We start from the raw sequence: 12,714 nt of genomic DNA on the forward strand, positions 1-12,714 counted from the left end.
TGCTAGCAGAACCAAACCTTGCGGGTTATTGTGAGGTGTTGAGGAAATTCTTAGGATCATGTAGGATGTAGTGATTTTAAATAAACATAGCCATTGCTTTTCAAAGACTGATCATTTAATTTGGGATATTTGTTCTTTCTCTCTCGCAAGTCATATATTTCATGGAGGAAGCAAGGTGTCTGAACATCTACTTTAGGAGTTTTGCATGTAGCACCTGCAGCATTTGCTCCTTACAATATGCATGAAATAGGCATGATTATAAGTTTTCATATGCAAAAACTGAAGCTGTGGAGGTTATTTTTTCCAAATAGTATAGGTGGTAGGTGGACAAATCAAAGAGGCTTGTTTACCATTTCATTAACTACCCCTATTTGCTGGACAGTGAAGAGTTAACAAATATGTGCAAATAGCCAGAGCAGTGGGCACTCAACCAACAGTGCAGAATCTAGACAGATTGACACTAGGTCACCCCATCTGATCCACACTGGCACCATTCCCAGTTCTTTAAAATCCAGCTCCAATTTCCAGAAAAGTCTGGGGCAGTGAAGAGGCTCCTGGCTTGAAGTACATTCATTGCGGCAGGGATTCCCCCTCCACTCTAAGTGACGTCTCCAGTCACCCGGAGCCCTCCTCATGTTCCAGGAAGGTTGGGCCACTGCGACACAAAGGCGGGGCCTACGTGGGGTAAGGCCCCAGGTCATAAAAGGGGGCGGGGCCTCCCCGGAGGCCAGTGCGCGGCCGCGGAACTCGACCCGCGCGTCGCTCCGCCCCCAGGGAGAGTCGGCGCCACCATGGAGGAGTACCATCGCCACTGCGACGAGGTACCGCCCCTCGGGAGTGCCCCCCCGTTCCCGCCCTCCTCGGTGGGGAGTCCCGACCGGGGTCGTCCCCGGCCGCTGAGCCGCGGGAAGAGTTGGGGTGCGGCGATCTGCTAGTCGGAGTTCTCTCGATGGGGTTAGGGATCCGCCCTGCCGGTCCCTGTCCCCGACCCTGAGGTCCTGAGGGTGGGCTGAGAGTCAGGGTGTCAGGGGCGCCTAGGAGAGCTTCAGTTCTGCGGTGGGGTCGGGGCTGGCAGGTGGGGTGAGGCCTGACTTGGGGTGAGTGTGGGGTGACGGGCACCGCCTGTCTGCCAGGCGGGCCTTGGAAACCGGTCTTTCCGCTCTTTCCTCCGCCCCTTGGAGTCCTCAGCGCAGGTGCCACAGCCTGGTGTTTTGGGGCCCTGGTGTCAGGGCAGCTCCAGCTGCTGGGAACTCTCACTTGGGTGGGCTGGAAAGAGGTGCTTCATGGGTTTTGAGACCTTGTTTACTGACTCAGGCTTCCCTAATCCTCACCAGAACCCCACGATGTCAGTTGTTACCTTCCTGTTACTGATGGGGAGTCGGACTTTTCATGGCGGCCAAGTGACTTGCCCCAAGTTAGAATTGCCAGGAATGACAGATGCTCGATTTGAACCCAGGCCTTTTACTCTACAGCTACAGCTCTTCACTTTAGCCATCAGGAGAACGGGGCCTGTTGAAGCCCGGCATAACTTGTGACAGTTTGCAAGGGCAGAATAGACAAAGACGTTTTCTGTCCTGTGACAGCCACCAGCCAATAGTGCAGGAAAAGAAAATCAGGCGTTTGGTGTATTATTAATAGATCTCAGAAGGGGCTTCTGGTCCAGTAGGAATCTTTAGGATGTGGGCTTCTGCAGAAGCTAAACCACAGTAAAGTAAGTTAGTTCTGTGATGCAGATAGCACAGATACTTAACAGGCCAAAGGTAAAGTAGTCTAATGTCAGAAATCAAGATTTAAGGCAGGAGAAATTCCATGGCTGGCTCCTTTAGGCATATCCCCTCCAACAGGTGCTCATCTCCTGACTCCTGAGAGAGTTCTTCCCTGAAGTACTTTCTAAACTTATTTAAAAAGAAAGTTAACATGTGTTGCCTTGGCCACATCATTCGACTCGTTGGCCATTTCTGAAAGTAGATCAGGACCTTATTTTAAAGTCTATTTCATTTTTAATAGAATCAAAATTTGAGGCTGCTTTTCACAATACTCCTAAATATTTAGGTGAATATTTTATTCTTTTGTTGTTGGGGAATTCTGTAGGATATTTACCTAAGTTGAGAAGTTTAAAAGAAACAATCAAGATCGTGCGTCTCAGAATTTCTTTGTTTGAATTAATTTTAAGTTGTATAATGGCTTTTTACAAACATGCTGATGTCATAAACCACCTAAAATGTCTCTGGAAACAAATCATGCACTACCTGAAGCGCCTTGGTTTAGATTTCAGTCTTATCACATAACCTAGTTCTGTACTCTACAACACTTGACTGTCCTTGGTAGTTGCTGTTAATTCGGGATTCTAACAAGCTACTCCAAAGAAAGACTATGTTGTCAGACCAATGTACAGTATTAAAGTGTTGTTAATTTTGAATGATCAAATACTTTCATAATGTTTTTTAAAAAGCCACATTTTTGCTTAGCATAAGTGAAAAACAAAACTACAAATACTCGAGTAGGTATTCTTTTTCTTATGAACCAGTTTATTCTCTCACTGAGCTGAAACTATTTCCTATATTCTAATAACCATACATACATCTATATTGCCTCCTCCTGTTTATTTATTGAGCTTTACAATACATTGATCCCCAGTTTTCATCAGAATCACTAGTATAAAACACTTTTTGAAAAGTTGTAGTTGCCCAGGCTTATGACCCAGACCAAGTGAAATAGGATCTCCAGGGAGATGGGGGAACCATCCTGTATTTGTAAGTGCTTGGAGTGGAAATGACAGCTTGAGTAGACCTGGTGCGCCATATCACTATGTTCTCCTGTCACTAACACCTGCCTAGGCTAGCCTGTATAATGGCTTTTTACAAACATGCTGATGTCATAAACCACCTAAAATGTCTCTGGAAACAAATCATGCACTACCTGAAGCGCCTTGGTTTAGATTTCAGTCTTATCACATAACCTAGTTCTGTACTCTACAACACTTGACTGTCCTTGGTAGTTGCTGTTAATTCGGGATTCTAACAAGCTACTCCAAAGAAAGACTATGTTGTCAGACCAATGTATAATATTAAAGTGTTGTTAATTTTGAATGATCAAATACTTTCATAATGTTTTTTAAAAAGCCACATTTTTGCTTAGCATAAGTGAAAAACAAAACTACAAATACTCGAGTAGGTATTCTTTTTCTTATGAACCAGTTTATTCTCTCACTGAGCTGAAACTATTTCCTATATTCTAATAACCATACATACATCTATATTGCCTCCTCCTGTTTATTTATTGAGCTTTACAATACATTGATCCCCAGTTTTCATCAGAATCACTAGTATAAAACACTTTTTGAAAAGTTGTAGTTGCCCAGGCTTATGACCCAGACCAAGTGAAATAGGATCTCCAGGGAGATGGGGGAACCATCCTGTATTTGTAAGTGCTTGGAGTGGAAATGACAGCTTGAGTAGACCTGGTGCGCCATATCACTATGTTCTCCTGTCACTAACACCTGCCTAGGCTAGCCTAGGGTATTCTGTGTCTGTCGTCATAAAAGGAAGTCTGGGCTGAAAGCAGCTTTATCTTTTGTTTTCCTTTTAGGTTGGCTTCAATGCTGATGAGGCCCATAATATTGTCAAAGAGGTGAGTTACACATTTTGTACAACTATTGGATTGTTGGAAAAGTCATGATGCATTTTTGCATAGAAAAAATAAGTCATGACTTGCCCGACAACCTAAAAGAAGCTTGTAGCTTTGATGGGAATATTTTTAAAAAGGGGGGAGGAATAAAGATATGATAGTAGAGAAGGGTTAGTGTAGATACCAAAGACTGTAAGGGAGGGGAGTGGATAATCAATGGAGAGTGAATGGTGGAGGGGAGTGGGAGGGGCAAAGGGAAGAAACATTAACAGACAAAAGAATGTAAAGTTCTCTGCTGAAAAACAAAAGATCTGGGTTCACCTGGTGGCTTGGTGGTTAGGTCCCTGGACTCCCACATGGTCAAACCTTCTTCAAGTCAAACCTGATGGTTTGTGTTTTTCACTTTCCCTTTCTTTCTCTCTCTCTCTGGTGAGCGCATGTGCCCTACAGCAAATTTTAAATAATAAATATAAATAAATAAATGTTCAAAAGAAAGAAAAAATCTGTAATTTCTGCTTTGTAAAAATAGATAAAAATGTTTTAACTTTCAATACAAAGTTAGAAGCCTACTGTTAAAACAATATTTTAAAATATTTATTCACTGGGACCAGCGGTTAGTATAGTGGCTATGTCACTGGACTCCCATGTAGCTGACCACAGTTCCAGTCTCAGACCCGGTGGCTTAAACTCATGCCAGGCACGTGTGCGTGCGTGCCCAAGATCCCGAGAGGAGAATGGAGGAGAAGGGATTGCAGCGTGGCCATCCCCCCTAAGGATTTCTCGCTTTCTGTCTCTGTCTGTCTGGCGAGCACACACATCCTATAGCAAAACCTCTCCAAAAAAAAAAAAAAATTATTTACTAACTCTTTATAAGACTACTTGTATCTTTTATTGCATGATGTCATGTATCTTGGAGTTTACTCTAAAAGAGATACATGAGGACTTTATTAATCTCAAAAACTATTTTGCTATTTTCTAAAACTGATGCCCTGTTTTTGAATAAACGAACTTTTATTCCAGTGGGCCAAACATCATTTCAAGTTTTAATTCAATAAAAGTGCGCGCGCGCGCGCGCGTGTGTGTGTGTGTGTGCATGCACAGACAATGAAACTTCAGAAAGTTAATGGAAAACTGGAATTAAATTATGACTTTGATACAAAAAAAATTTGGAATCATGCATAATTTTTTCATGGCATGACACACATATATATATATATATATACACTTTTGTATTCTAAAGTATAGATATAATATATTATGTATTATAGTATGTCAAGAGCCTAGAAATATTTGCCTTTGGACATTATATGCCTCTTTTTACCCAATATCAATGGGAAAATAATCACTTAGCACCATTTAGACACACTGATATGAAAACAAATCAAAATCTTAAGAAAAAGATCTGAAACATGACGTTTTCCTGTTAGGCAAATAGAAAAGAAGTTGTCTTTGGGAAACAGTCCTGGTAGAGGACTGTAATTATTGTGGGGATGTCACATACACTATGGGAAAGGGATTTGGGATCACTAATACTGTGTCATCTTTAACTGCCAATTCTTGAAAATCTTACCATATTGTAACATAGTAGTTCAGAATCATGCATTAGATTCTGATGTAGCCCCAAAGCAATGAATAAAAACAGAATGCCACTGTTTTTAATACCTCAACAATGTAAAAGCACAAATGAGGGAATTTGGGAGGTGGAAGGGGAAGTAGAGATAATGAGAAAGATCAGAATGATCATCTCATTTTTCAAAATGGAAAATAGAGACAGACTCTCCTTAGGCAGCAGAACATGAAATAAAGAATATGGGATCTCTGGGGTCCCTTTAAATTGTGCCTTCTTGAGGCCAGCAGGCAGCATGGTGCTTAAGGTGCTGGACTCCCATGCAGTCCACCACAGTTCGAGTCCTGGGCCCAGCAGCTTGAAACTCATATTGAACATGTGTACATGCATACTCTAAATTGCAAAAGGACAATTGAGGAGAATGGATTGCGATTGCAGCATGGCTCTCCTTCTGGGGGTGATTTCCTGTTTCTTTGTCTCTCCAGTGAGCACACGCATCCTAAAGCAAAAGTCTCTCTAAAAAATATAAATAAATTGTGCCTTCTTCCTTATCCAAGTTCTGAGCCAAATGTAAAAACAAGAGAGTCGATAGAAAAAGAACAAATTACCATCTTTGTTATTGATAAAAACTACAGCTTGTTTTGCTCACTTCCCTATCACTTCAGAACTTGAAAGAGGCATCTGAAGGAAAGTTTGAGTCAGCAGAGAGAAACACTTGCCCAGGCTGGTGCCTTTTATTGGTCTGGGTGGAGAGGGAAGGAAAAACCACAAACCAAGTCCAAGATGTTTGAGAGTTTAGCTTTCCTAAACGAAAATGGTAGAATATTGGTTGTCTCCCACCAGCCATTCCACCTCCATGGGGAGGAATAACTGATGGAATAAGAGGCCAGAAATGTTAAGGAAAAATCCTCTGTGTACAAGGAAACATCAGGAGTGCAAAAGAAACATTCCAAACAGTGTAAATATATTGAAGTAAAAATAATGAATTCACCATATTGAGAGAAGAGGTAGGAGGAAAGTAGCAGGTGGTTTGAAGTATCTAAATGTTCTTCTATCATAGCAGCAGTTCTCTGGATATTGACTGTAATTCATAAGTCAAGAAATAGTAGTTTAAATTTATTTGCAGATACTTAAGTAACTGTTAGAAGAAATGAAAACAAACAATTGAGCACCGAAGGTGTTTCCTTGGGCAAATGGGACTGGCGATAGGAAAGGAGAGGATGGGGAAGGGACTTTTCATTATATGCTGTTTTCTTCCATTCATTTATTTTTATTTTTAAAAAAGAATTCTTTATTTAATGTTATTATTATTTTTTTAAATTTTACCAGAGAGGGAGAGAAAGGGAAAGTGAATAAGCAAGCCACCAGGTCTGACATTCGAACTGCAGTCTGTCATGTGGGAGTCCAGTGCCTTAGCCACCACACTACCTGCCAGCCCCTTCCATTGGATTTTTAAAACCACGTGTGTGTGTGTGTTACTTTGATAATGTATTACGTTGAATGAACCATGCTTTGTCAGCTGGAGATATACACACTTGGCAGTGGCTAGGTGGTGATAAAAGCACTAGAACGCACCTTCGAGCATCAGTTTTATCTTAAATATTTCTGAGAGTTAAGAAATATATGTAATTAAGTGGAAAATATTTTTAATAAAAGAAAACTGATACAAAAGCGAGCTTCACTTGAGTTTTTATATAAAATAGGAGACTTCAAAGAAATCTCGGGTTTGCCACAGGTTTACTCTGCATCACGTGTTTGTTTTCTTCCCTCCTCTCTTCCCATGAACCAACTCTCTTCTGCCATTGAAACATTTCCATTGAAGCATTGCAAAGACTTGCGACTGATCACTAGTTTAAAACATTTCAGCATTTCCTAGATGAAATAATAGGTGTGCATCAACAGTTATTTCTGTTCCCCTTATCTCTTACCTCTTACTAATCTTTTCTTCCAAGTCTTTGCTTTGAGCCTCTATGCTAATTTTTTTTCCCTGCTGAATTCGTTTTATTTATCATTAGTCATAGAATTTCCCACTCCTCAAAGAAACCCTCAAAGGAAAAGTAAGTTACAAATGAAATTAACTTGAAACTTAATCTAAAGTATTTTTGATTTTAGGATAAGCAGAGTGTATCAAAGTCAACATTGTTTCAACCATAAACATTTGAGTAACTGCTATGTGCCAATGTCCTGAGTTTGGTGCTGAGAAGAGAGAGCTGTTTAAGGATCTCATTGTCTAGTGGGCCTCCTGGTTAATGATAATCAATTAGGCTAAATGTTAGTTAACAGTAATTCGCAGGGCTGTTTACAGTGAGACTGAATCCACATGGTGTTTTCTGTTGTTTAGAGCAGAACTTGGAGTGGTCCTATCAGGTAATGTGAAAGAAAAGTTAATGGTTTAGGGGCCAGCAGGTGGTATGGTGGTTAGGGCACTGGATTCCCACGTGGTCAGGCATGGTTTGAGTCCCAGACCTGACAGCTTGAGTGCATGTGCAAGCATGCCCAAAATCCCTAGAGGAGAATGGAGGAGAAGGGATTGCAGTGTGGTCATCCCCCTGGGAGGTGATTTCTCTCTGGTAAGCACACATGCCCTATAGCATAAATCTCTCAAGAAAAAGAAAGAAAGATGAGTGCTTTTACTTTCTCATTAAGGAAAGGCAATCATTGAAGAAGAGGTTTGCCTGTAAGTCATCAGCTTGGTAATGATAAAGCCAGAATTATAACCCTGTTTCCATGACCCTTAAGCCACTCTCCCTTCTACTATGTCATGTTATTGAACTTTCTAGATTAGCTTGAGCCACTTTTCTTTCATCAATCTTTCTAAATTATTTAATTTCTCTTTACATTGTATCATTTGTGAAGATTTTATACTATCCAACTTAAGATTCCATATTTGTATCCTTATAACTCTTTTTTACAAGAATTATTTAATTTTATTTATTATTATTATTATTTTTAAATTTTTCTGTAGGGCACATGTGTTCACCAGAGTGAGAGAGAGAGAAAAAGTGAGAAAACAAGCTGCCACATCTGGGACTCGAACTGTGGTTGGCCATGCGGGAGTCCAAAAACAAAATAATAATAATAAATAAAATTAAATAAATAATTCTTTTTTTTGAGAGAGAGATTTTTGCTATAGGGCATGTGTACTCACTGGAGAGACAGAGAGATACAGAGGTAGAGAAAGTGAGAAATCACTCTTCCACCCATGGGCAATGACAATGAAGCAATCCCTTCTCTTCCATTCTCCTCTCAGGACTTTGGGCACACATACACATGTGCCTGGCATGAGTTTCTTTGTTTGTTTTGAGAGTTTTTTGCTATAGGGCGTGTGCACTCACCAGAAAGACAGAGAAAGACAGAGAGACAGAAAGCAAGAAATCACCCCCTAGGGGGGGTGGCCATGCCACAATCCTTCTCCTCTATTCTCCTCTCGGGGTCTTGGGCATGCACGCACACGCGCCCGGTATGAGTTTAAGCCACCGGTCCAGGACTCGAACCATGGTCGGCTACATGGGAGTTCAGCGACATAGCCATTATGCTAACTGCTGGTCCCCCTGGCATGAGTTTTAAGTCAGCGGATCCAGGACTCAAACAGTAGTTGGCCACATGCGAGTCCAGTGTTTTAACCACTGTTCCACCTGCTGGCCCCAATAAGTAATTCTATTTTTTTTACAGCATGTTGCTCTTTTTTTCAAAGAATTATTTTATTTAACCTTATTTATTTATTTTAATTTTGCCTAGAGAGGGACAGAGCATGCACATGTACTCATGAGAGAGAGAGAGAGAATGAGAAAGCAAGCCACCAGGTCCAGGACTTGAACCACAGTTGGCCATGTTGGAGCCCAGCACCCTTAACCACCATGCCACCTGCCAGTCCCCCAATAAGTAATTCTTAACAACAACAATAAAAGAAATGCCTGGGATTGTGACACTATGGGAAATTATTAAACATTCTCTTTCTCTAAAGCATCTTTATTTGCTTTCAGTTTCAGGTGTGCTAGTTGTTCAATGGCTAAGTAATTACAAAATATGAATGAGAATATAATTATTATACATGAGAATTACATTTTTCAATTAGTCCCATCCTATGTTTCTAGCATCTGAGCCCTAGTTCAAATCCCAGCTATTTCAAAGCCACTCTTTAACCAATTCATATCACACACTTTTAATCCTCTTCTGTAATCCTTTTATGACATAACTTATCACCCGTGATTCGTCTTCCTTGTATTAAAGATATTAGAGTTGTTATATTAGCTTCCTGGCTAGATTAAATTCTTTACAATAGAAGCCATGCCATGTTTATCTTTATGTGGTCTGTAGTATCTCATAGAGTGAGATAAGGCCTGTGTGAACTCTGAAAACTCTTAAACATGCCTAATACTAACCAGGTGTGTATTTTATAAGTTGCCTTATTGGTTAGAAATGTATTTTATGTTCAACCTAGGAACTATTTAAAAAGTGTACTTTATGTTTTGAGTACATTTGTGCAGTCATTTGTGAAAAAAATTGTTCTTTTTGGTTCATTTCACTGACTTCTGCTTTTTTAGTGTGTAGATGGGGTCTTAGGAGGTGAAGACTATAACCAGAACAATATTAACCAGTGGACTGCGAGCATAGTGGAACAGTCCTTAACACATCTGGTGAAGCTGGGAAAAGCTTATAAGTATATTGGTATGTATCTGTGTCCTTCCTCACTAGTTCCCTCATCTTTGTCCTTGTGATTTTTCTCTGAATTTTGAGAATGTATATGAATGACAGATGCTTAAGTTGGATATCAATTGAATATGAAGGACTTCTGACTTATTCAGAGTTAAGCTTTAATAATACCTAAAAGATGGAGATCTTTCATTACTCAAAAGTAGTTTATTTGTCCTTGGCAGCATCACCCTTTGCATTTGCAGCAATTCTCTTTGCCATTTTTGGTTTTCAGAGCTCTGGACTCCAACACTTCCATTTTAGCTCTTTTACCCTTTGTCTGTAAATATCCTCACTCTCTGGCTTTATTTGTAGTGACCTGTGCAGTGGTCCAGAAGAGCGCTTATGGCTTTCACACTGCCAGGTCATGTTTTTGGGATACCACATCTGACGGTAAGAGACCTTAACTTGATTCACACAAAATTCAACTTCTAGTAAAGCCAAACGGTGCACTTTTAATCAAGTGCTTATGTAGCTCTAATATGGTCTGAAAAGACTATCAACGGAGTTGCTTTGTACCTAATAACAAGTATACCTTCACACCATTATGAAATGTAAAGATGTAAAAGATTGACGAGAATAGATATTAAAACGCGTGAAAAATATATATACGAATATACCTGGAAATTTTTGCTGCTATTTCAAAGTCCTTTTGTGTATGTGCTTTCAGGAACCTGTACCGTGAGATGGGAGAACCGAACCATGAACTGCATTGTCAATGTTTTTGCCATCGCAATTGTTCTGTAGCTGGCTAAAAATGTCAGACTAAAGCTGTTAACTTAACAATGTGTTAGTGTATCCTTTCCAAAAGGAGTAATAGTTACTTATTAATGCGTTAGTTGGCCAGTGTGTAATATGCTTCAAAGCTATCAACAACAAATTGATATTATAAGCAATTTCATAGTAAGTTGGCAGATTGTCTCCTATTCTTTACAGCATCATTTAAACAGAATCAACTGAATATTAGCAAAAAGTAAATGCAGAAATGTGGCATGACATGAAAATACAATCTTGCACTTATGCCGGCTTTTCACTAACATTATGTACCTAAGAGATGGGAGAATTCATTCAGATCGCCAATTGTCTTTCAGCTAAAGAAACGAACATGGATAATAACCAAAAAGCTACAAGGATAGATGTGGAGAAAATGATATGAAGTAGCTAACATCTTGTAGTGTTTTTATTTCTTCTGCTCACTTAGTGTTGCATAATATCTAGTGGAAAGTAATTGTTTTACTCCTGTCAACTAATAGTACAGTAGCAACTATGATTAACTTGTTTACTTTTTCTGAGAGTTGGTAAATCTTTTTTTTTTTTTCAAATTCTTGAATTTACACTTGAGGACAAAATAAATCTGGTAACCTGAATTTTGTAGTTAAGCAAAATTAGGTACAGTGTATGTTAAACAGTGTATGATTCAAACAACTGCCTTACAATTCACTCATTCCATGTGGAACAAACACATTGAATGCCTGTTAGGAGCATACGTCTCTGCTAGGCAATGCAGTTATCATCAACGTGCAATCCAAATGCTAGGTTCCTTTTGACAACTGTTCAGGTGGAAAACTAGCATTTATGTATGGGGAAGAAAAAAAGTTGTTTTACAAAAGAAAAATAAATAAATCTGGTTATTCATGTAGAAGTAAACAAAATGAAAAGCACTTATTGCTGACTGAATTATAAATGTAATTTTAAGAGTTGCTCCTAGCAAGTTAATAATGTATAAAATATGCAACTCTTAGTTAAAGGCCTTATTAGTAGTCTTAACTATATAAGTAAATATTATCATACCTATTATGTGGGGTTCAAATTGAGTGGAGTAAAGTATAAGTTAAAACTGTATAATCATTAGCAGGTTACTTAATATCTCAGGGCTTATGAAATGTAGTTAAGAAAAAAAAAGATGGAAAATTAGGGTACACAGCTGACCACCAAATGCGAAGTCAATCTACTATTTAACCTTGAAAACAAACCCAATTTTGCATATTACCCCTAACAAACACTAATACGTACAAAGTGGACTCATGATTCATTGCATTTGGTGGGGGAAGAAAAGCTTGGTATTAATATTGGCAATATTAAGGCAGTATTCTTATAAGAATACTATGCACATGTTTGATATTTTGCTGACTAATAATTGTCAATGTTTAAAAAGAATGTTAAGAAAATACAACAATAGAGTTTTATGCAGTGATCTATATTTTTGGCCCATCATGAATTCTCAGTCGTTACATTTATGTTACTTTATGCTGCTGGCTTTTGTGTCCTTAAGGATTATAATAGTGACCAAAACATCTGTGCAGTTAAGGCTTGTTTCTTCTTCTTCTTCTTTTTCTTTTCTTTTTTTTTTTGTTTTTGTTGAAGCCTGAATACAAAGAAAAAAAAGATCAAATCATACCTCGTGAACTTGCTATCTGCTGTTTCTAGTTAAAATAAAGATTATCTTCCTGTGTGGTACTTTTGCTTCTGAATTGTTATTCAAAAGTTGGAGAAATGGCAGTATTCTTACTGTAAGAAATTCAAAAGAGGAAAAATGAATAAGAGGAATGAGTATTGGGGGACCAGCAGATGACATAATGGTTATGTCACTGGGCTCCCACATAGTCGACTGCGGTTCGAGTTCTGGACCTGGTGTCTTAAACTCATGCCGGGTGTAAGTGTGTGCATGCATATGTGTGCCCAAGATCTAGAGAGGAGAATGGAGGAGATGGGGAGAAGGGACTGTCATGTGGCCATTCCTCCTTGGGGGATGATTTCTCACTTTCTGTCTCTCTATCTCTCTGTCTATCTCTGTCTTTTCCTGTGAGTGCACACACCCTATAGCAAAA

General features: G+C 39.3%; 1 protein-coding gene across 1 annotated transcript; it reads left to right on the plus strand.

Moving 5' to 3' along the window:
• The first annotated feature begins 704 nt into the window (after positions 1 to 704).
• DYNLT3 (dynein light chain Tctex-type 3) lies at positions 705 to 12,348 on the plus strand. Its single transcript, XM_006148893.3, has 5 exons — positions 705 to 821; positions 3,589 to 3,630; positions 9,739 to 9,862; positions 10,202 to 10,279; positions 10,557 to 12,348. Exons 1-5 carry the CDS (start codon positions 792 to 794, stop codon positions 10,631 to 10,633), a joined length of 351 nt encoding a protein of 116 aa, XP_006148955.1. The 5' UTR covers positions 705 to 791; the 3' UTR covers positions 10,634 to 12,348.
• The last annotated feature ends 366 nt before the right edge of the window (positions 12,349 to 12,714 follow it).

The sequence above is a fragment of the Tupaia chinensis genome, unplaced genomic scaffold (assembly GCF_000334495.1).
Source record: "Tupaia chinensis unplaced genomic scaffold, TupChi_1.0 Scaffold000248_2, whole genome shotgun sequence".
NCBI lineage: Eukaryota > Metazoa > Chordata > Mammalia > Scandentia > Tupaiidae > Tupaia > Tupaia belangeri.